This window comes from Ochotona princeps, chromosome 19 (assembly GCF_030435755.1).
Source record: "Ochotona princeps isolate mOchPri1 chromosome 19, mOchPri1.hap1, whole genome shotgun sequence".
In the NCBI taxonomy this organism is placed as follows: Eukaryota; Metazoa; Chordata; class Mammalia; order Lagomorpha; family Ochotonidae; genus Ochotona; species Ochotona princeps.
In genome coordinates, this window is record NC_080850.1 from 5,864,440 (window position 1) to 5,888,379 (window position 23,940).

General features: G+C 47.7%; 1 protein-coding gene across 1 annotated transcript in view; it reads left to right on the top strand.

Moving 5' to 3' along the window:
• SH3PXD2B (SH3 and PX domains 2B) overlaps positions 1-23,940 on the top strand; it is a 91,462-nt gene that overhangs the window by 48,908 nt on the left and 18,614 nt on the right. The window contains exons 4-8 of the mRNA XM_004587423.2: positions 837-913; positions 11,852-11,943; positions 17,472-17,497; positions 22,423-22,557; positions 23,571-23,675. Of these exons, the coding sequence (XP_004587480.2) occupies positions 837-913; positions 11,852-11,943; positions 17,472-17,497; positions 22,423-22,557; positions 23,571-23,675 (435 nt within the window). The remainder of the gene's footprint in view (positions 1-836; positions 914-11,851; positions 11,944-17,471; positions 17,498-22,422; positions 22,558-23,570; positions 23,676-23,940) is intronic.

Here is a 23,940-nt window from a genome sequence, read left to right on the forward strand (position 1 = left end):
GTGACACTTACATTTCCCTACAACCACATCCCCTGCCTGCAGACATTTAGCACGATGCCCAAGTGTTTATGTCAGGGCAACTGGTGGGTTACCAGTTTTCAGTGCAATAGGAAGACCTACTGGAAGGAACACAGTAATTGGAGGAGCACCTGGTGGCATCTGTCACCTTTGCAGGCAGAAACCACGTTCTTACACTGACCAAATCAGTGCCACAGCCTTGACTAAGGCCACGACAATCACTGTGTGTGCCCAGTCCCACAAGCAGCACCTGTGAAATAAGGACGATGTACAGGCTCCGAAGAGACAGGAACACATGGCCCGTTGTGGGCGAGTGAGAGTTGCCAGCAAAGGGATGGGGCATAGGGTAGGTTGGAGGTGGGGTGTTGTAGGCATGGAAGAAAGCACAGGCTCCTGAGAGCATGGAACTCAGGGAGACTGGGAGGCAGGGACAGAAAGTGTGGGAGGGAGGGAGGAGGCAGAACCGTTGGGTCTTGGTGCATCTGGGTGTCCCACGCACTGCTCGCCCCTCTGAGTCCTACAGTCGGATAGGACCTCACACCAGCAGGTCTCACTTCTCCATCCTTTCCTGGGGTTTCTCTCCGCTTCCTTCATCTCCCTCAAACTGAGCCACTGGGCGTCCTGCCCCCAAGCCTGTGTGGCAGAGCTGTGCACAGCGTTTGCGGGTATCTTGCCTATGAATGTGCAGCAGGGGAAGGAGTGCTGTTGGGGAACCCCTCAGGTCTGCGTCCGAGTCAGCCACCGCTGCAGCCAGCCAGGCTGCTGAGAGCTTGGCGCTGCCTCCTTCACCATGGTATACACTCTCTCATCTTCCACAGGCAAGATTCTCTTCCGCCGAAGCCACATCAGGGACGTGGCCGTCAAGCGCCTGGTGCCCATCGATGAATACTGTAAGGTAAGGCTGATGAGCAATGCCTGTGGAGTTTGGCTTGTGTGTGTTTTGCTTTAATTTCCTTTTCTGGCTATAAAATGCTCACGATGAAAAAAGGTATAATAGAAATGAGAGGGGGAAGCATCCCCCAGGATCCCTTATTCCAGAGCCAACACTGGGAATGGTTGTGTGTTTCTTTCCTCTTTTCTTGATGTATGCCTGTCGTTCTGGTCTGAGATCATTCTATATGTGTTATTTTGGTGGTTTTAATACTGTAGCATTAAGAATTCTTCTATGCTGTTAAATACACTTGTGATTTTTTTTAAGATTTATTTCTTTTAACTGACCAGAGTTTTACAGACCAGATTTACAGAGAGAAGCAGATACAGAAAGATCTTCCATCGGCTGGTTCACTCCCCAAGTAACCAGGAGCCTCCCCCGGGTCTCCCACGTGGATGCAAGGTTCTGCTGCTTTCCCAGGCCACAAGCAGGGAGCTGGATGGGAAATGGAGCAGCGGGGATACGAATTGGCCCCCACATGGGATCCCAACACATGCAAGACGAGAACTTTAGCCGCTAGGCTATCACACTGGACCCTGTAACTAATTTGTTTTTAATTTAACATTCCCACAGAACTTTAACCTTTTTATGATGAGCATTGTACATATTTATGGGGCTCGTGCGACCTTTCAGGACTGCTACAGTAGACACTGAAAGAATCTCAGCAGTTGGCTTTCCCACCACTTTGTCTTTTCTGTATGTGTGGAACCTTAAAGCTCCCGTCTTCTAAGTCCCCTTTTTAATGATTTTATAGTATCCCACTGTGCATGAATGTTCTTAGAGCTGTTCAGCCAAGCCCTATTGTTGCATGATGCAAATGGTTTCCTGTTGCTCAAATATTTCAAACAAAGATCCTGGCTTTGGGCTCTATTTACTTGTATTTGTGGTCGAGAAAGTATATTCTTATACTTAAGTATTTAATTCTCCAAATTGAAATAATTAACAATTTCAACAAGAGAGGGCTGGGAATAACAAAGAATGCCCTTAGAAATGGATCTGTGGCCTTTCCCCCTTAGCTGGAGAACGTAGCAGGGTAATTCATGCCTCCCGCCTCAGTTCTGTGTTGACCTGAAGGGGCTCACCAGTGTAAGCCCATGAACAGACGGGAAAGGCATCTGGACTAGATAGAAGGAATAGAATTGCCTGGACTTAAATGCCACGATTCTCAGAAATCCATACACACACAAAAATCAATATATAAAAATCCATTGTATTTCTGTTTCCTGGAAATGAATAATCCAAAAACGAAACTCAGAAAACAGCAGTACTACTCACATAGCATCAAAAAGAATAAAATACAGAGAAAAAGCTTACCAATGGGCCCAGCACAATAGCCTAGTGGCTAATCCTGACTTTGTACCGAGATCTCACGTGGGCACCAGTTCGTGTCCTGGCTGCTCCACGTTCCATCAAGCTCCCTGCTCGTGGCCTGGGAAGGCAGTGAAGGATGGGACCCTGCACTTGCATGGGAGACCCAGAAGAAGCTCTTGGCTCCTGGCTTTGGATCAGCTCAGCTCCAGCCGTTGAAACCACTTGCACAGTGAACCCATGGACAGAAGATATTTCTGTCTTTCCTTCTCTGTAGATCTGGCTTTCCAATAAAAACAAAATAAATCTTCAAAAAAGGAAACAAGCTTAATGAAAGAATGCAGAATGTGTACACAAACTACAAAAGTACTATCAGTGGGCTGGGGGGAAGTACTACTAGTGAAGCATCAGTGTTTGTGCACTTATGAATTGGAATTATTGTCCAAATGACGGTTCTTCCCAAATTGGTCTGCAATTAATCTATATTTTCATTACAATCCCTGTCGATCCTAGTAGACTTCTTTAGTGGAAATTGATAAGCAGATCCTAAAATGTGTATGAGAATGCAAAAGACCCAAAATAATCCAAACGCTTTTGGAAAGGAGCAAAGTTAGACAAGTTGTACCTACCCATTTTTAAAGGATTTTGTGAAGCTACAGTGATCAAAACAATATGGTACTGACATTAAAACAAAAGGCAGACAAATCAATGGAACACTGACAGTGCAGAATTAAACTGTTGTGACTGTTTTTTTAAAGATTTATTTATTTTTTTATTGGAAAGTCAGATATACAGAGAGGAGGAGAGACAGAGAGGAAGATCTTCCGTCCAATGATTCACTCCCCAAGTGACTGCAACGGCCAGGGCTGACAGCCGATCCAGAGCCAGGAGCCAGGAGCCAGGAGCCTCTTCTGGATCTCCCACGCTGGTACAGAGTCCCAAGGCTTTGGGCCATCCTCGACTGCTTTCCCAGACTACAAGCAGGGAGCTAGATGGGAAGTGGGGTTGCTGGGATTAGAACCAGTGCCCATATGGGACCCCAGTGCATTCGAGGCTAGAACTTTAGCTGCTAGGTCACCACGCCAGGCCCTGTTGTGACTTTTTGGTCAAGATGCCAAGATAGTTCAATGGGGGAAAACATAGGCTTGAGCAAACAGTTGGGGCCATGATGTTGCACTAGATTCCTAAGACTGTGGAACAAACACTACAGACTACAATGCGAACAGCAGAAATCTGTATCCTCACAAGCAGAAGGGCCTTTGAAGGTCTCCCCTTGGCTAGCTCATGGCTACCTAGGCCTGGTGGCTGCTCCGTAGCTGTCTGCATCCTCTTCTCTGTTTCTTTTGAGCTTTACTTATTTATTTGAAAGGCAGAGTTACACAAAGAGATCTTTCACCTGCTGTTTCACTCCCCAAACCACCACAGTGATGGGAACTGAACTGTTCCAAAGCCAGGAGCTTCTTCCAGCTCTCACGCCAAGTGCAGAAGCTCAAGTTCTTGTGCCGTCTTTCAGTACTTTCCCAGGCATAATAGGAGGAAGCTGGATTGAAAGTGGAGCAACCAGGACTCCAACCAACACTGAAATGGGGTGCTGGCACTACAGACAGCAGCTTTACCTGCCACAGCACCAGCCCCCGATCTCTGTTTCTTATCATAATACCAGTTATCTTGGGCAAGGCCATCCCTAATAGCTTCATGTAGGGTTGAATTACCTCTTAAAGATATCAAAATTTGGAGATACATCTCAATTCAGAGGGACCAGGGATCAAGACTTTCTTATATAAATTTTGTGGGGAGCGCAATTCAACTCACAGAAGTTATACACCTGCCAAAAAGGAATTTAGACCCCTTGTCTCATGCCACATACAAAAATGAACTCAGATGAATCATATATCTACATGTAAGAACTAGAACTGTAAAACTTCTAGAAGAAAAATAGAGACGACTCATGACCTTGAGTTAAAGTTTTTAGATATAATGCCAAAAGTACAAAACATAAACGAAGATTTGATAGAGTTGGACTTCATTAAATGCACACTCAGGTTTTTCCACTTCTGAAGAAATCCTTGAAGACATCTTAAAAAAATTGCTACAGACCAGGAGAAAATATTTGTAAATATTATGTCTAGTAAGGAATGTGTATTGAGACTCCATACTACTCAGTAAGAAAAAGTCAACCCGGTTTTAAAATGGGGGAGAAGACTGCAGTAGAACTTCCATCCAGGGAGAAGTAGGAATGAGTAATAAGTGCGTGGAAAGATGTTCAACACCGTTAATCCTAAACAAAATGTAAACTAAAACCATAATGAGATACCTACACCTAGAATGGTGTCATCAACAAGTCAGATGATGCAGGTATGGATGAGGACGTGGAGAAATGGGGTCCCCTGCTCTGGTGGAGCTAGAACCGAGGAAGCCACTTTGGAAAGTAATTTGGCTATTTCTTCAAAAGTCCAACTTAGCATATCACCACTCATATCTACTCAAGAGAACTGAAAAGCTACATTTATACACAAAGACTTGTTTGCAGATGTTCACAGCAGGATTAATTCATAATATCCAAACACTGGTACTAAGCCACGTGTGCACAAGGAGTGAACAGAGGAAGAAAAATGTGGAGTTTCTACCCAGTCGAATGTTATTTGGCAGTAGACAGAAGTGACTACTGGTGCATACTGCAGCCTGGATAAATCTACAGAGTGCTGGGTGGCAAAGGGAGAAGACTGCACAGTATGACTCCATTTCATTGAAATGTGCAGAAAGAGCAAATTGATGGCAAAAAGTAGTTCAGTGGTTTCCCGGGTCTGGGGTGATGCAAGTGGAGATGGACTGCAAATTAGGTGGGGGGGAATTTTTTGAGGCGATGGAAAAGTTCTAAAGCTACATGGTGGTGGTCGCACAGCTCTCCTATTCACTAAGTATCTTCGAACCGAACACTTGTAATGGGTATATTTTATGGTACATAAATTGTACTTCGGAAAATCTTCAGAAACAAGGTACACAAAGGGACAGATGGCCTCTCAGCAGAAAGGCAGTCCTGGCTGAGAGTCTGCTCTCTGCCACGCATGAACTGGTTGCATTCTTCCAGCAACTTTGAGAAGAGAGTTTTCATTCTGATTTTACTATTTTTCAAAGATGTATTTACTTGTTTGAAAGGGAGAGTTACGAAGAGAGAGAAAAACAGAGAAAACTCTTCCATCTGCTGGCTTTCTCTCCACATGGCCTCAATGGGCAGGGCTCGACTGGATGAAGCCAGGAGCTTCGTCTGCATCTCCCACATAGATGCAAGGCTTAGAGCCCTTGGAACATCCTCCACTGCTTTCCCAGACATGTTAGCAGGGAGCTGAATTGAAGATGGACCAGCCGGGACACGAACCAGAGCAGATGTGGGATGCCAGCCTTAGGTGCTGCTCCACGCTGCCAGCCCGGAGAAGAAGGCTTTCTTCTTCTTCAGATGAGGACATGAGGACAGCAAAACGACTTTTGGTCATAGCATGGGAAGGTTTGTGTGCTGAACTTAAGCCTTGTATGCCTCAGCAGTCACATACCAGTTTTGGGTGTCTAAAAAAATGCAAATTACAGGAGACTGAAGAATTCCAGCCAGTGGTTCTGGAACGGACTCGTCTGGATATGACCAGAGTGTTGGCGAGAAAGTTGAGATGGTGAGACCTTGAGGAGGCGAGGTCTTATGAGAGGATAGGTTATGAGGGCACCACCCTGTAAAAGGATTAATGCTGGTCTCCAAAAATGTGAATTCTCTCAAGAACACAGAGTTGCTTTAATATGTGTGTATGTGTATATACATATATGCATAAATATACATATATATGTATGTGTGTGTGTGAGTGTGCGTATAAAAAGTTGCAGAGAAATAAGGAAGGACAGAGAGAGACCTTCCTATACCCTGATCCAATCCCCTAGAGAATGCAACAACAGCAACTGAGCCAGGCTGAATCCAGGATCCTGCAGCTCCATTTGGCCTCCCACATGGTTATTAGGAGCTCAAGCACTTGGGCCATCTTCTGCTGTTTTCCCAGGTGCTTTAGCAGGGAGCTGGATCAGAAATGGAGTGATAGGGACACGAACTGGTGCCTACAGGGGACTCGTGTTGCACGCAGCACTTAACCCGCTGTGTCACAGTCCTAGCCCCAGAGAGCTTGGCTCCTTCTGCACATGGCTGCCTCCCTTTCTGCTTTTCCACCATGCTGTATTGCAGGCAACAGCCCTCGACTGCCAGCAGAATCATGAGCCAGATAATCCTCTTTGCTTTGTAGTACCCAGCCTCAGGCACCTTCTTATAGCAGCAGATTTCAGGCTCATACACATAGACCCTTCTTTCTGCTTGGGTGTCTTGCAGCAGGGATGGGATGAGGGCAGGCATGTGGGCTTAAGAACTCTATTGCTTCCTTCCAACTCTCAGAAAGAGGCAGATCTTGTCTTTGTCCCTTTGCCAGGCCCTAAAGTGTAAAATTCCCATTCTGGAGAATTCCCATGATGAAACTGACCATCCTTTGACCAAGTCCTGCTGGCAGGAATGTTGGAACCTTAGGGTCACCTTGCTGCTGGCACTGCTCCCCCCTGGAAGCCATTATCCCTGAGCCCCAGTGTCCTGTTCTACATCAGTGCACCTGACATCTCTCCAGAGTCAGATGCTCCTCACACTCAAGGCTTAGCCAACCCCTGCACCCTTGACATTGAAAAGGAAAACTTCAAATCTGGAAATTTTAAGGGGTAGATATCAGCAGCTACCTCCATCTGCCTGATGTTTGGAATGCTGCCGAGAGCTTCATTTCACCTGGATTAGCCACAGGAAGAAGCTGCTTATGTTATCTGAGCCCCCTGCTATGAATGAATCAGAGGAAACAGTGGATATTTTGGGATTTGGGCTGACCAGATTCCCTAGGCTTAGCTTCAAAGGATCTGCCCCCTCTTAGAGAAAGATGAAACTATCTATTTTACAAAAAATCGGCAAACTGTTTCACAGAATATGGAAGCAATCTCATCTCATAATAGGACATGTGTGTTGACCTGTTGAACTGATTTGCTCTATTGGTAGGTACTGATCATCTCTAATGAGATAGGCAAGGGCGTGTGTTTCACTCAAAGGAACTCTCTGCGCTACCAGATCTGTGGTAAATTATGGTCACTGACGTGGGACTACACTGACGCAAGGATAGACAAACATTGGAACAACATTGAGAATTCAGAGAAGACCTGTGCCAATTTGGGCATGGATGCTGACTACATCAACCTCACACCACACAGGGAATCATTCCCAAGGAAATTAAAGATGTAAATGTAAGAGGCAATACTATAAAGGATTTTAGAAGGGGGGAAAAAAAGGAAAATGTCTTTTTCATTTGAAGGTTTAGAGAGAGTTGTGAAAGTACTGAGAGTACTAACCATTGCAAAGATAGAATTATTTACCTCCATTGCATTTAGGGACTTGTGTTCACCAAAAAGACACAATGAAAACATGGCCAAGCTGAATCCTGCCACACAGATGAGTGGTTCTCCTCGGGCAGCCTCAAGAAGAACCACACAGGTTGTCCTGTGAGCTCAGCTGTCACACACGACTTGGCATGAGTGGACTCTGAGTCCTTTCACCCATGTGTGAGACTTGATGGAGTTATTGGGTTCTGGCTTCATCCCTTTCCAACTCTCAAACCTTGCAGGAATTTGAAGAGTAAACCATTAGTGGGAGCCCCCTTTTTCTTTCTCCTTCCACCTCAAATTTTTTAAAAAAAAGTTTAATTAATTGCATTATTTGAGAGGCAGAGTTATAGAGTGGTCTTCTATAAGCTGGTTCACTCCCCCAAATGGCTACAACAGCCAGGGTTGGGCCAAACCAAAGCCAGAAGCCAGACTTTTTCCAGGTCTCCCTCATGAGTGCAAGGGCCCAAGGACTTGGGCCATCCTCCACTGCTTTCCCAACCATATTAGCAAGCAGGACTCTAACTGGCACCCATATGGAATGCTGGCATAGAAGATAGGTAACCATATATTTATAGCTTAGCATACTATGTTACAACACCAGTTCCTTAAATAAATCTTTTTTTAAAATAAATTAGCTCTATAGCCTTCTTAATATATTTTAGAGAAAACTATATATCACAACCATAATTCAAAAGCTATTATCATGTGCTATACAAACCAATAAATCCCTCTGGTTAGCTGTTGCCTGCTCATCTAAGACCCTACAGAACCTGAACCTGCCCTTGGGAAGCAAGTTAGAGCTGTGTTGCTTCTCTGGGGTTTTCTTTTGAAGTTAAACAGGGACTGGAAGAGACCAAGAAGGCACCAGCATCCTCACCAGCCACAGCATTGTTGTTTAACATAATCAGCATTGGCCTCGTTGACCGTGGTACAGAACAGGGCAAGGGACTGACTGCCATGTGTCCAATGGCTGGTTGTGTGATGGAAACCTCACACGTTCTCACTTAGTCTGTAGTGCGGGTCCCCCAATGAGTGGTTTTCATTTCCATTTAAAATATATATATATTTATTTTTACTGAAAAGGCAGATATATAAAGAAGAGGAGAGACAGAGAGGAAGATCTTTTGTCCGTTGATTCATTCCCCAAGCGGCCGCAGCAACCAGAGCTGAGCTGATCTGAAGTCAGGAGCCCAGATCCTTTCCCAGGTCACAGCAAGGAGCTGGATGGGAAGTGGGGGCTGCTGATTAGAACCGGGTCCCATTTCCATTTTACAGAAGTGCAGGCTGAAGCTCAAAGCGGTCGTGGAATTTGGCTAGAATCACTCAGCTAAGTGACCAGCGTCTGATCTTTTGTGGTTAACCTCAGCTAGTAGGACGTGCTCTCCTCTTGTCCCAATGTGGACTAGCCACCCTGACCCCAAGCACCAGGATCCCTTCTAGAAATGAACTACATTTTTGCTGAAACTGTGGTTCTTTGTCCCTGCTACCCAAGCTGGGGACAATCCCAGAGTGCTTGGGAAGCAGGATTACTTCTCCATGCCGGGTCAGTGTTTTCCGCTCGCCAGTCTCTCCTACATGAAAGAGCCAGACACATCAAAGCAGCCAAGCCCTGCCTGTTATTAGCAAGTTGGCTTAGTTTATGGTTTGGGGATTTGGTTTGGCTTTGGCTTCCTAGCAATAATAGCTCAGAACCAGGAGACAACTTGGCCTTGTTGAGAGGTTTCTGTGGGTCTCATTGTCCCTTCCCTAACTAGCCCACTGGAGGCCTGAAAGGCACCCTGAGAGGCCCCCACCAGGTGGAAAGGATGACCCTTCTGAGGACTTACGTTCCATGTCCTGCCGGTTGTCCAATAGCAAAGCCACGTAGGCAGGTCTGGGCCTCTTCTCATGTTTCCTACCAAGTGCATGCTTATGGACCAGCTTTCATGGATCTTACCCAGCAGTGCTTGGGCATGTAGGGGAGTGGAGAAGGAGCAGCCATCACCTCCTGTCCCCTAGGGATTTGAGATACAAGAGTGGAGCCATTCAGTCCCTGGGCTCTCCAGTCCTGGTCACCACCACCTTCCTCAGAGCCTCCACTTCTACTTCTTTAAAATGGGCCAGCCCTGCAAGATTACAGAAAGTGACACAAAGAAACATATCCCAAGAGCAATCAGATGCTGAGCCAAAGTCAGAGTGTTGTTATTGTCATCTTGGGTTACTGCAAGGTATCTGCATGCAGAGATGCCGGGATGTGTGTGGTCCAGCACACAGTCAGCTCCATCATTGTGGGATTCCAGCTGCTACAGCTGCAGGATTTCAGGAAGACCCCAGACAGAAGTTCCTCCTGGGCAGAAGAGTGATCACCACTGTTCTAGGCAGAGGATCAGAAAGGAGAGACAACAGGGTCTCCAGATATATGCAATTATAATGGATCAGGGAAAGTAGGTATTTCTGATGATCTAGAAAATGGGAAATGTGAGATTGGAGAGTAGGTGCCTGCTCTTTTCCCTCTGGGACTCTGCTAGGGCCTGGAAAAGCTCGGTCCTTGTGGATTTTCTTCAGAGCTGGAACTGATTTTTAAAAAGTCAGCATGGGCCTGGCATGGTATATGGCTAACGTCCTTGCCTTGCACACCCCAGGGATCCCATTTGGGTGCCAGTTTGTATCGTGGCTGCTCCACTTCCCATCCAGCTCCTTGCTCGTGACCTGGGAAAGCAGTCGAGGACGGCCCGGAGTCTTGAAACCCTGCATCCACATAGGAGACCTGGAAGAAGCTCTTGACTCCTGGTTTCAGATTGGCTTAGCTCTGGATGTTGCGGCCACTTGGGGAATGAATCAGTGGACAGAAGATTTTCCTCTCTATATCTGACTTTCCAATAAAATAAAATCTTTAAACAGCAAATGCCTGCCCCTACACACACACCTTATGCCCTCCACCCAGCTCCTCACCAGGCATTGGCAGACACAGTTGAGACTCCTTCAAGACCCAGCTGTGCACTGCAATGGCAGAAGTACATGCCCTTGGCCAACAGGAGACTTGGGAGGATTCAAGCCATTACCTGGAGACTTATGATTGTATGTCAATCATAGAGTAAGTCCCTTCGCCTTCCATTTCTGATTTTCTGAACTAAGACAGCTACAAGGGGCTGGTATTGTAGCACAGAGGAATACAAAACAATTTGTCATGCCCACATCTCATATACAAATGTCTGGGATAGAGTTCTGGCTCCACTTCCCAAATGGCCTCCTGCTGATGTACCTGGTAGGCAGCAGATGATGAGCCATGTGGTTGAGCCCCTTGCAAGACCTGAGTGGAATTCTGAGCTCCTGGCTTCAACCTGGCCCATCTCTAACTGTTTCAGGCATTTGGGGAAAGAATCAGCTCTCTCTCTCTTCCTCCCTTCCTTCCTCTTCATCCCGCTTCAGGCCTTCCCTTCCCTTCCCCCACTCCTCCCTCCTCTCTTGCTGTCCCCCTGTCACTCTGCCTTTCAAATAAATAAATAAAAATTTAAATATACACATACACACACAAGGATACTTCAAAAAGGCTGTGGAAAATTGGATTAAATGATAAGTTTACTTTGGTTCAAAATAATTTTGAGATTGAGCAGTCTCTAAAAGTTCATGGAAATGCATATTAAAAAAGAGTATGCATAGATTTCAGAATTTTTGGCACCAAAATGAGCATTTCTTAGTTCCATCTCTGTAAACTTTTTCATGTGTGTAGGCATGTTAGAAGCAAACTCATGTTTGCAGTGCTTCATTGAAGGCAGTATGTTGTATCTATGCACTACAGGCCCAACACCTGATGCTGATGATATTGTAGAATACAATAGTATCGTGAAGTTCACAATGTGCTGTTCAGAGAAGTCACCTATTTACAATATCAAATGTATAGTATGGTCTCATTGTGTGTAAACACATGCTTCTAATACGTCACTTGAGTGTATTTATATACATAACAGACTGTGTATGTGTGTGCGTGTGTGTGGCCCTGACTAGCGGCACCAAGGGCCTTGTGAGCAATGCACATTCTTAGGCACTGTCCACTGAATCAGAAGCTCCGGGGGGTGGGCACAGTGGTCCTGAGGCCTGCCCCCGTTGGAGACCCCCCGCCTGGTAGCATTCTCACAAGCCCTTGCTCCTGTGGACCCAGCTACCTCTCCTCCTCTGCAGGCTCTGATCCAGCTGCCGCCCTATATCTCGCAGTGCGAGGAGGTGCTGCAGTTCTTCGAGACGAGACCCGAGGACCTGAATCCACCAAAAGAGTAAGTTGCTTTGGGGGCTTCCCCTAGGACCTGCCCTTCCCATCTTCCTTCCTTTCTGTGCAGCCGACCCCAGTGAGGACCAGCCAAGCAAAGTACAATCCATGGGTTGAGCCCTGCCAGGTCAATCGTGGTGAACAATACTCTCTTCCCTTCCAACAGGGAAAGGCAGCTGGCTGAAGGCCATGCCCACAATCCCATGATGCTCTTTGTACTTCTCAGAATGTACCAGGCAGGGCTGCCTATGAGCCAGCTCCTGAGGCTGGGCAGCCAACTCATTTCACTCGTCTCTGAGTTTAGCCTGCAGGGGTGGGGCCATGCTCTGACACTATAGGTGGAAGATCCCTTGTCTGAAATGCCTGGGACCGGACCTTTTTGGGGTTTTCCAAAATCTGGAATCTTTGCATATTTATAATGAGATTGTCTTAGGGATAGGATCCAAAGCTAAACACAAAGCTCATTTATAAGATTTCACACACATTGCATACCTCGCCTGAAAGTGACTATATGCATCATGTGTAAGTCATTTTCTACCTGAAACAATTTCATAGTGGACTTCTTCACCTGGCATTCAAACTTCTGGCTTTTGAAGCATCCCAGGTTAACCATGTTCAGCGTCTATAGGCTGTGGGTAATAAGAGACCAGGACCTACTGCGGACTCTGTGGCTGGGGACAGTGACAGTGAGGCTCCCCGGGGGTCCAGGATGTCTCCCAGCCTGGCCTTCCTGTTGCTTCTCTCTGCCATGGCCAGGCCCAGCAGCCTGTCACTGCATATCCAGCGCCTGAGCCACACAGTGCACAGCATCCAGAACTCCAGTACTGTCTGTATCCCTCCCAGACACCAGTACCAACATACACTTGATATTCTTTGATTTGAAGATTTACTTGTTTGCAAGACAAGTTAAAGAGAAAGAGAGAGATTTGCCTTCCATTGGTCACTACCCAAATGGTTACAGATGGGTATGACTGGACCAGGCCAAAGCCAGGAACTTGAAGCTTCATCCAAGTCTCCCAGTAGAGTGGCAAGGATCCAAGTATTTGGGCCATCTTCTGCTGCTTTCCCAGGCACATTAGCCAGGAGCTGGGTTGGTTCGGGAGGAATCAGAACACAAACTGGCATTCAAATGAGATGTCAGTGCTGCAGGCGGTGGCTTAACTCCATGTGCCACAACACCAACCCCTTGGCGCCTTTTAAAAAGTCCTTTGATGGGAAAGGTGCCAGGTGTGTGTGCAGAAGCAGAAAATCTGGTTAATGAGGAAGTAGTGGTGGGGAAAGAAGGAGACAAGCCCACGGGATGGGGCTGTCTTGGGTTCCTGGGAACGAGAGCTCGCAGCCTGTGGGGGTCTGTGTGGGCTCTGCCGTGAAGTCTGGCAAGTGCCAGCCAGGCCACTGCAGAAGCAGCAGGAGCCACTCGAGCCTGCCCATTGTCCGTAGCAGCAACGGCAACATGGCTGGTGCCCGCTCCACTGGCAACAGGTGTCCGAGAGTGCACCATGCACTTGACTCACGTCCTGACAGAAAGACGCATGTCGCTTTTCGGAAATAAATCCTTATGGACCACAGAGCTTGTTTTTAAAACAGACTCATGAGGAAAAAGGATCCAACAATTCTCCCAAGTGAAGCTGGGCCGTTTCTCTCGGTATCCATGCAGCAACCTTCAGATCATTCCAGAGGTCACACACCTCCAAAGGGGTTACTGAGGACCAAGCATTTAGCTTGCACTCAGAGGAGTAAGCTTAGCCTCCTAGAATTCAGAGTCCAACAGATACCGCGGGGTATGACCAGCACAGAGGTCATGTGACATTCCACAGGGACTCCACGTCGCCAGCCTTCAGATCACAAGGGAGTGTCTCATACCAACATGGGAGCCAAGACACAGCTCTGCTTAAAAAAAAAGAAAGAAAAAAAGAGAGGAAAGACTGCATCAGTGATGCTGTGTGTCTTCAGCCCACACTGGCTCATGTTTCTGAGCTTGATGCCTGATGTTTGTGTTTTGGTCAACATTCCCCAACTCTGAGGGACATCACAAGACAATGAGATGCTCTCCTAGCACCCTGGCCGGCAGGCTTCCTTGACTTTAATTATCATGTCTAGGCAAGATGACTCAGAGGGTGTGGAGTTTATACTGTTTGAAAGCAACCAAGCAGGACCCGGCGCAGTAGCGTAGTGGCTACAGTCCTCACCTTGCACAGGCCAACATTCCATATGGGCGCCAGTTTGTATTCCAGCTGCTCCACTTCCCATCCACCTCCATGCCTGTGGCCTAGAAAAACAGTCGAGGATGGCCCAAAGCCTTGGGAACCTGAACCCATGTGGGAGACCCAGAAAAAGCTCCAGGGTCCTGGCATCAGATCAGCTCAGCTCTGGCCGTTGCAGCCACTTGGGGAGTGAACCAACAGATGGAAGAAATTCTGACTCTCCTTCTCTCTGTAAATCTAACTTTCCAATAAAAATAGATCTTTTTTTAAAAATGAAAGAAAGAAAGCAACCAGCTAGAAACGCACATTCCCACTTTGCAGATGAAGAAGCTGAGGCTCAGCATCACAGAGGAGACTTGCCCAGGGTCACACAGTTTGAAAGAGGAGAAGGGAACTCCCTCCAGCTCTGCCCAAGTCTGAACCTAAGCTCTGAGCAGCCTCCATGTGTGTTTCCCACATAAGGGATGGCTTGGAGGAACAGAAAACAGCCCAGGGTTTGAGGCCCAGCTCCACCTGTTCCTGGCATCTACTTTCTGCACTGTGACAGAGGGACTGGCCGTACCCCCAAGGGGAGCAGTGAGAATGACTGACCACTGGCCCTCTGGAGGAGTCAGGTGCTACAACTCCACATGGCCTTGTCACACTTACTGGCTTACTCCCTGGTGCCTGTGGCTTACTTGCTGACTTCTAAAAACAGCCCAGGGCCAAGGCTTCCTGACCATGAACCTTATCCAGCCACAAGGACCAGCACTGTTCGTCCCCAGGCCTAGTGTCAGGCACCAGGACGAGGGGTGGGGTGGCATGTCAGACCCCGTCCATGTCTGCAGGGAGCTGACAGACACCCAGCTCTTCTACCTGGGCAGGCTAATGATTCCTCCCTTTCTGCCTCAGTTTCTTCACATGACATGACATCGCCTGCTCTGTCCCATGGATAGAGTTAGTGGGAGGCTTAAAGGAAATGAGGGGTGGGAACCTCAGGTAGGGATCAGCAATTTCCTGGAGCTAGGGGCCCAAATCACAGTGTTCCCCACAATCTCCTGGGCTGTTAGATTTGGTCATACAAAGGATCCATTGCTTCCCCCACTGAGCTGCGTTCTCATATCTGAGGGGGATTCTGTTTTCTCAGCTCTTTTATTTTACTCTTATTCATTTATTTATTTCAGAGCTAGTGCTCCTATGTGCTAGTTTAGTCCTTAAATGCTCGCACCAGCAAAGGTGAGCCAGGCTGAAAGTGAGAGCTGGTAACTCAGCCTGAGTCTCCCATATGGGTGACAGCAACAGGTACTGTTGCCTCCACAAAGTTTGTATTAGCAGAAAGCTGGGAGAAGTCAAGGAACCAGAACTTGAGCCCAGCATTCCCCTATGGAACACTGGTGTCTGGATCATTGTTAACTGCAAGGCCCAACGCCTGCCTCTCCCCACTTCATAAGTGGAAAGAATGCCTATTTTGCAGGGCTGTGGTGAAACTAGAATGTAGATCATTGCATGTGTATGCAGTCCAAGACCCAGTACTCAGCAAGTGGCCAGTGAAAGCAAGTAAGGATTTCCCAAACTTGCCCTTCTCCTTCCGCACCCATGGGCTGTGAAGTTCAAACTCTTGGATACAGGGACTTCGGACAAGCCCAGCTAAGATGCAGGACCAGGTCCTGCTGTTCCTTCCAGACACTCAGGGTTGCAGCCCCAGGCTCACTTCCGTCTCCAGAAGTTGCCTGAGCATGATTCCATGTTACTTAAAAACCAAAACTTTAGAAGCAGACACCGAGCAGATGTGTCTCCCAAGAAGATTCACAAATGACCAATAAGCACGTGACAAGACATTCAACATCATTAGCCCGCAGGAAGTGCTAGTTGCAGCTCCAGCAAGGCACCCCTGCACACCTGAGGGTTGCTTGCAGTCAGCTGTTAGCGCTTTCATTGTCCTAGAGGCAGAGAAGTTAGAGCATCCATGTGTCAGGTAGGGACAGTGAAGAAACCACCCAGCAGTTTCTTCACTGCCTTGAGTTTCTGTAGGCCTAGTAATTTGGCTCCAAGTTGTGAACTTCCAAGAGGAGTGAAAACCCGTGGGCACAAAAGCTTGTGCACAGGTGTTCAGCAATGTGTTATATTTCTTATAGCCACCAAGTGGAAATAGCCCAAAGCACCCATGAGGCAGTGCACAGATAAACAAAATAGAGTCCCCCTATAATGGGATATGATTGAGCTGTGGAAGGAAATAAGAATATGGTACCTGCTACAATGTGGACAAACTGAAAATATTTTGCTAAGTGAAAGGAGCCAGACACAAGAAGGCACTGTATGATTCTGATGCTAGGAAGTGACCAGAACACACAGATCATTGGAGATGACAGGCAGGTCCGTGTTTGCTGGGGACCAAGAGCAGTTTGGGGATTCTTTTGGTAAATGATGAGGATGCTAGGAAATTAATGTGATGGTTGCACGGCCTTGTGCATATGCAAAAATATGCAAAAACAGCCAATTGTATGCTTGTATATTAATTTTGTGGCACATTAATTATATTTACATTTATAATAATAAGCAGTTGGGTTCAGGTTCTGACTGGACTGTTTTGCTAGCTCTGTACCTAGCAGGTTGCTGGCACAGGATGGTAGCTGATGCTACTGTTGTCATAGCATCCATCCCAATGCAGTCCAACTGCAGGACACCATTCCCATGGGATCATTTACTTAAAAGTTTCCTATACACCATGATTTTTTTTTAAGATTTATTTATTTTCATTGGAAAGGTGGGTTTATAGAGAGAAGGAGAGACAGAGAGAAAGATCTTCCATCCACTGATTCATTCCCCAAGTGGCCTCAACAACCAGAGCTGACCTGATCCAAAGCCAGGAGCCAGGAGCTTCTCCTGGGTCTCCCATGCAGGTGCAGGGTCCCAAGGCTTTGGACCATCCTTGTCTGCTTTCCCAGGCCACAAGCAGGGAGCTGGAAGGAAGTGGGGCAGCTGAGACACGAACCTGCCCATAAGGGGTCCCAGCATGTGCAAGGCGAGGATTTAGCCACTAAGCTGTTGTGCCATGCCCATTACACTCTGATTTGTAATATCCATCTACAATTGTATAAGGAACTCTAGCATGGTATACTTGGAAGTGGGGGATTAGCCAGTTGAGCCAACACGCAAGCCCCAGAAGTCGGGTCCCTTGGGTTGCTATGGATTGTTCATACACTGGCAATTCAGAAAAGAAGATCTTCATTTCCTAATGAAGTAATGTGCCAATACACAACAAGTACTGACTCACTTCTTTTTTTTTTTTTTTTTTTTTTTTTTTTTGTACTGACTCACTTCTCCTCATCATCCCCCTTTTTTTTCTATACAGGGAGCACATTGGGAAAAAGAAATCTGGTAAGAATATTTCCATTTTCTCCTTGTCATTCAGTGTCTAGCATACTCCTACCAAGCACCAGCTAGCTGTGTGCCAGTCCCTCAGTTCCACACTGGAGATAGCTGATGTGACTGGATGGATGAAATGGATGGATGCGTGATGCTTAATGTAAGGGTGGAGAGATGGATGGTTGGGTTAATGCTAGATGGATGGTTGAATGGATAGATGGATAAGTGAATGCATTGATACTAATTGGACGAGTGGATGAATGCTGAATAGATTGATGGATGGTTGGATGGATACATGGCTGATGCTGGATGGATGGATGGATGGATGAATGGATAGATGGGTTGATGTCTGGCTGGTTGATTGCTATTCAACTTTGTTTCCCCAAAGGATTTGACACTGTTTAACTCTATACCAAAACATTGTGAAGTGGGTGGGACTTAGAGTCCTCCCCTGAGGATGCCTTCACTGAGTAGGGGCACAGACATTTTCCTAAGCACACCTGGTGGGGCTGGGGGAGCACCTGCATTCCGCTTTGTGCGGAGTTGTGTGGTGGCCAAGCATGTGCTTCGCAGGTGTTGGGAAGGGCTCAGGAAGGAGGACTGTGTGTCTTATAGAATGATCAGGTGCTTTCCATACATACAGTGCCGAGCTGAAGGGACAGCATGCTTGCAGACTGGGATATGCCATTTATCCAGCGTCCACAGCTTGGGAGTCCAGCCTCTGCAGCTCCTTTCAGGCAGCCACCATTCTGGGCTGAAAGGACAAATGCAGTATCAAGCAATCCCCACACTCACTTTCACTCTCCAGTTTCCTTCCTGCCTAACAATTCTCCCATCCCCTAAACTACACAACTCTGTGATCAGAAGCAAGCATGAGAAAAGCAGTGGGGATCACCCAGAGCAATGATAGCATTCTCCCCAGCATTCAGAAAATTGTGGTTGACTACAGCCACCCAAGGTCACCTCTCACTGCTGCAGAGGCCCTGGCCCATAACACCTGCAGCCAGTATGGTCTTCAAGACCTCTGAGACTGAGTGCTTTCATTTCCTGGCATCCTGGGAAGTTTGAGGGATATGATGAGGGCATAGGACAGGAGGTGTAGGACAGAGATCCCAGGTGTGAAAAGGGAGGATGCTTCCTCTCCTGGTCCTCAGTTTCCCCATCTGTCAATTGAGAATAATTATAGTCATCTGCCACTTGCAGTAGTGCCTGACCCATCAGAAGTCATATAGGTTCACTGCCTTTTTTCTGACCAGCTCCACCTCTGTTAGTGAAAACACACAGGTATCCCTAAGCCACATCAGTAGCCATTCCAAACTCAGCAGCTGTGGTCACCCTCAGCCCCAGAGGTGCCCCCTGGTATAGAGCCTGTGGTCAGCTTGGCGCGCCCTCAAGGCCATTCTGAGAAGAATGGAGATCAGAGCCTTTGTGTCAAAGTACAGCATCTGGAATGAACGCCTGCCTTTTCCCAGTCAGTCTGTTTACAGCTGTGCTTTCTAATAGGTACTGGCCAGGGCCATGGCGTCCTTCTCAAGCTGCAAATAGTCCCTGGGCCCGAGGGATAATTATATGTTTCTTAGAAAAGAGCAGAGAGGAGATGCCTCTCTGGGGCCGGTCACAGAGTTTCTGGTTTTGACCATGAAGCCATTTTCCCCTTGGAAGCACAGTGAGTGGAAGAGACAGCTCTGGGGGTTGTGAAAACACTGATGTCCTGTCAACTCTAACCTGTTGAAGAGGCTGGTCTGGAAAGAGAAGAAACTGTCATTTGCGGTGGCCACTGTCCAATCATCCAGCTGCGGTGGTGGCAAACGATGTATTCATAGTTCAGCCGGATGGCAGATAGCACCCTCCTTCATTCAGACAGAGCACCTGTGCTGGGGTTAGCTTGTTCCGTGTCTGACCTTTAAACGCTTCCTTTATTTTAGAACCTGCCTTGTTGTTTTAATTTTAAAGGGATTTAATGTTCTTCTGATGAACTCTTGGTGGGAGAAGGCTTATCCCTCCCTGCCACTTGCCAGTCGTGACTGACGAGCTCCTCCTGTGGACTCTGATCGAGGTGCTCTCAGATCAGATCTGCTCACCCTGCGGAAAGCAAAATCTTCTCATCACAGTTTGCCATTGCATCTCATGATTTTACGAAAACCTGTTCCTTTACTGATGGAAGTAGTCCCTTATTTGCTGACTCTCTGAACAAGCCTGACAATAGGTGGGCTGCTGGAAGGAAAATCCGCTTTAACATTGTGTATCATTTTTAAGAGTTCAAAACACCACAGGGGGTGAGGGGCCGGAAGCCAAATACCATATCATTTGACAGCATTATAGTACTTTATCGCAAAAACCCACCTCGCACTGTCAGATCTCCTGCCAGCTGCTTCCTGCTGTCATATATGGCTTGCACAAAAGTGACATTCCTTGTTTAGAGATCCATTGATCTCACTCTTTGACAACTGCTGAAGCTTAGCTGTTAGTGTGGTAACAAATTCTGAGGCACTCATAGAGCTTGGCTGCAATGTTGTGTCTCACCAGTAGGTGTCTTCCTGTGACACCTACGTGGCCTGAAGCCTAGTTCTTTCTTGTGGTTTTGTAATTGAGTGACTTTTATGTGACTGTAGCAGAGATGATTCTTGCGCTTGCTTGGCTGTTGTCAACTCTGGCACAGAGGGGCATTTACACCCATCTTGGAAGGCAAAGGGCGTGTCATGCTCAGGGCCTTAACTAACCCTGCTTTGTGGATGTCTCCCCTGCCAAGGCTTAGAGGAAGTACCAGCCCTGAGCCAGTGGTCTGCTCCTATCAGCTCAGAATCTAAACCTTGCTCTCCATCCTCCTCATTTCCTGGGTTTGTGTCTTGCTAACAGCAAACCCCATGACTTCCTGAATTGCACACCATCCCTTGTTTTGCCCAATATCCCATTCGCAATCAGCAGAGCTAATGCAAAGTGAATAGAGCAGTCCATTCTTCAGAGGTCCTGAAAATTGTGTGGGGGACAGTGGTGCCACTAGTAGGTGCTAAAACTGCCTGGCAGCAGTGGAACTCAACAAGAACAAAACTGTGGCCTCCCTCTGGTCTCCAGCTTGCTCTCTTGCCAGACTGTGATCCATTCTCTAAGTGGCAGGCAGTATTCTCTTTTTTTAAATTTGTGTTTGAGTGACACACACAAAGTGGTTCACTCTCCAAAATACAACAGCTAGGACTAGACTACGAGCCAAGAACCTAATCCAGATCTTCCCTGGGAAAGGCAGGGACTCCCTGAACTTGAGCTACCACTCACTGCCTCCCAGAGCCGGTGTTAGCAGCAGTCCAGAGTCAGGAGCCAGAGCTGGGCAGCAAATCCAGGCACTCCAATGTGCCAGCTTCCTAAGCAGTCTTAACCACCATGGTACTCCCAGAATTCTATCATTTTTCTAAGACTTGTCTTATTTCTATGACGGACAGAGTCAAAGAGAAAGATTTTCTGTGTGTATTCATTACACACACACACACACACACTCAAAGGGCTACAACAGCCAAGGCTGAGCCAGGCCAGGAGTCAGGAGCTTCTTCTGGGTCTCCCGTGTGGGTGCAGGGACCCGAGCAGCTGGGCCATCTTCCACAGCTTTCCCAGGCACATGAGCAGGGAACTAGGTGGGAAGTGAAGCAGTGGGGACTTGAACCAATGCCCATATGGAATGCTGATACTGCAAGCATCCCAGAATTCTCTTGTTAGAGGTATAAATCATGTCACTTTCTTAAAACCCTTAATTTACCTTCTGCTTAAGAATTCCAACTTGATGTTGTTAAATTTTTATTGATAGATTCTTGTTTTATTTGGAAGAGATCTTCCATCCTCTGGTTCACTCTCCCAGATGCATAGCTGGGCCAGACCAAGAGCATAGAAGTCCATCCGGATCTCCCATGTGGATGGCAGGGACTCAAATCATTGAGCCATCACTGCCACCTCACAGAGCTTACCTTAGCCGGGCACTAGATCCAAGGTGGTATACCCAAGGCCTGAAGCAGGCATTCTGATTTAGGATGTAGTGCCAAGTGCTGCCTTTGCCACCATGCCAGTTGTCTTCACACACACACAGACACACACACACATACAAAATCCAAATGTCTTACTTGGACCATATCAGCCTAGCCATGAGTGACTCATGCTTAACCTCTGGACTGTCATTTGTAAGTACCATTTCCTTACCCACCAGACTTTAGCCACCCAGCCCTCTTTGAGTCACAAAAGCTCCTGGCACTTCCCCATCAGTGTCTGGCGGTACTGGTCCTGCCCCATTCTCCCCATAACTTGTCCCCTCTGTGGTGTCTGTCTCTGCTGTATGGCAGCTGCTTAGGGAGGACTTCCTGACTTGTGTGCTTAATAAAGTACCGTCTTTCCCCTCCAGTCACTTCCCCAGCATCCTGCTTGTTCCCAGCAGTTCAGTCAACACCAGCTCATACTTAGATACCCAAGTGTCTGCACACCTAGACTGAGTTACCTGAGGCTGAGAAGCATATCTGTGTCATTTCCTTTTGCATCCCAGCACCTTAGAGTACCTAGAACACCACCGATGCCTTCGTGAATCCATAGCCAAGTGACTTGGGATGGATAATGGATGCATGCTTAGTTGGATAGGTGATGGATGGGAAGATGGTTCAAAGGATGGTGGAGGGATGGATGTTTGACTGGATGAATGCTGGCAGATGGACTAACAGAAATAAGTGAACTTTCCCACTAGACAGTCAGCTTCTTCAGTACAGATACCACATCTTAGTAGTAACCACACCCACCTGCATCGTCACTGATGTATTTTGAGGGTTGAGTAAACAAATGAGCAAAGGTCACCCTGGCCTTGAGTCCTGCACTAGCTTCTTTGTCTGGAGTGTGCTCCCGACCCTCCATACTCCATTATGCATGGGCAGTGGGATATGCACGTGACATCTGCTTGTGTTTCCTGTCCACAGGAGGTGACCTGACCTCGGTGGACCCCATGGTGTTGGAGCAGTATGTGGTGGTGGCCAATTACCAGAAGCAGGAAAGCTCGGAGATCAGTCTCAGCGTGGGGCAGGTGGTGGACATCATCGAGAAGAATGAGTCAGGTGGGAAAGAGATGACCTCCCTGCCCACCCTACACTGTCACCAAGCCCCTGGGGCAGGAAAGCCTTGGGAACTCAGAAACTTCCTGAACCGGTGCAGGAAGTTTCTAATATTTCAGGAAGTTTCTAATAAAGGGGAAACTGACAATGACAATGCTGGTCAGTCCCACAGGGCTCGGCTCACCAGTGTCCTGTTGGCTCAGACGTTACTGGCTGATTCTGAGGCTCAAGACACAGTCGAGCATTCCACAGGAACGTTGTGCCTTGATTTACCTTTAGTCACCCCTGGAGTCTTCCAGAAGGTTCCATCAGTGCTGCACCCTGGAGGGACTAACACAGCACCTGTGTCCACTGGCCCAGCTGCCATCTCGGGCCCCCGGGCTGCCTGCACAGGCTGGGCCTGGGGTAGAAGGTGGTGCAATGGAGATGGGTAGAGGTCTGGGATTCCCACCTGACCATTCACGTGTTCTTCTGCCAAATACAGAAGGCCTCCCTGAGGAGCAGTTGTAAGGAGGAAATTAAAGAAAGCAGAGAGAGTGGCTAAGCCTCTGTGTGGTACAGAGTAGGGGATCACTCCCTGTTACCTTCCTTAGCCACAAAGCAGCCACTGCACACCCTTGCAGGCAAAGGGAGAGAACAGGGTATGGGCAGTACAAACATTAAGGTATTTCCTTAAAAGAAAATTCAAAATAAGTTTGTTGTGTCAAAAAATTGGAGCCCATGCCTAGTTTCATTTTAATACACATTCCCCGTGAACTTTTTTTTTTAAGACTCACTTATTTTTATTGGAAAGTCAAATATACAAAGAAGAGGAGAGACAGAGGAAAGATCTTCCATCTGCCGGTTCACTCCCCAAGTGGCCGCAATGACCGGAGCTGAGCCAATCCGAAGCTAGGAGCCAGAAGCTTCTTCCAGGTCTCCCACGAGGGTGCAGGGTCCCAAGGCTTTGGGCCATGGTCAACCCAGGGCTGAGCACTGGATCAGGAGCCTGACGCCATGCATCCTCTCTTCCGCAGGGTGGTGGTTCGTCAGCACGGCCGAAGAGCAAGGCTGGGTCCCTGCCACCTGTCTCGAAGGACAGGACGGCGTGCAGGATGAGTTCTCTCTGCAGCCGGAAGAAGGTAGGAAGGAACTCCAGCCCGTGTGCTGGGGACAGACTGTGCGACCACAGCCCTGGCAGGGCCACCTCCTCCTCTCCTGTCCTCTTCTGCGACCTCTGTCTCCAGATGCCAGCTCCCACCACCCCCATCCTGCCTCCTCTCCACACTCACTGTTCCCTCCTAGGCGCGTTCTGGTGTCAGGATGCCGGCACTGCCTCTGGCTCGTGGCAAGGCACACGACCCCTGCTGGGGAAGGATCTCTGCCATCTCTATTGGGCAAAATGGC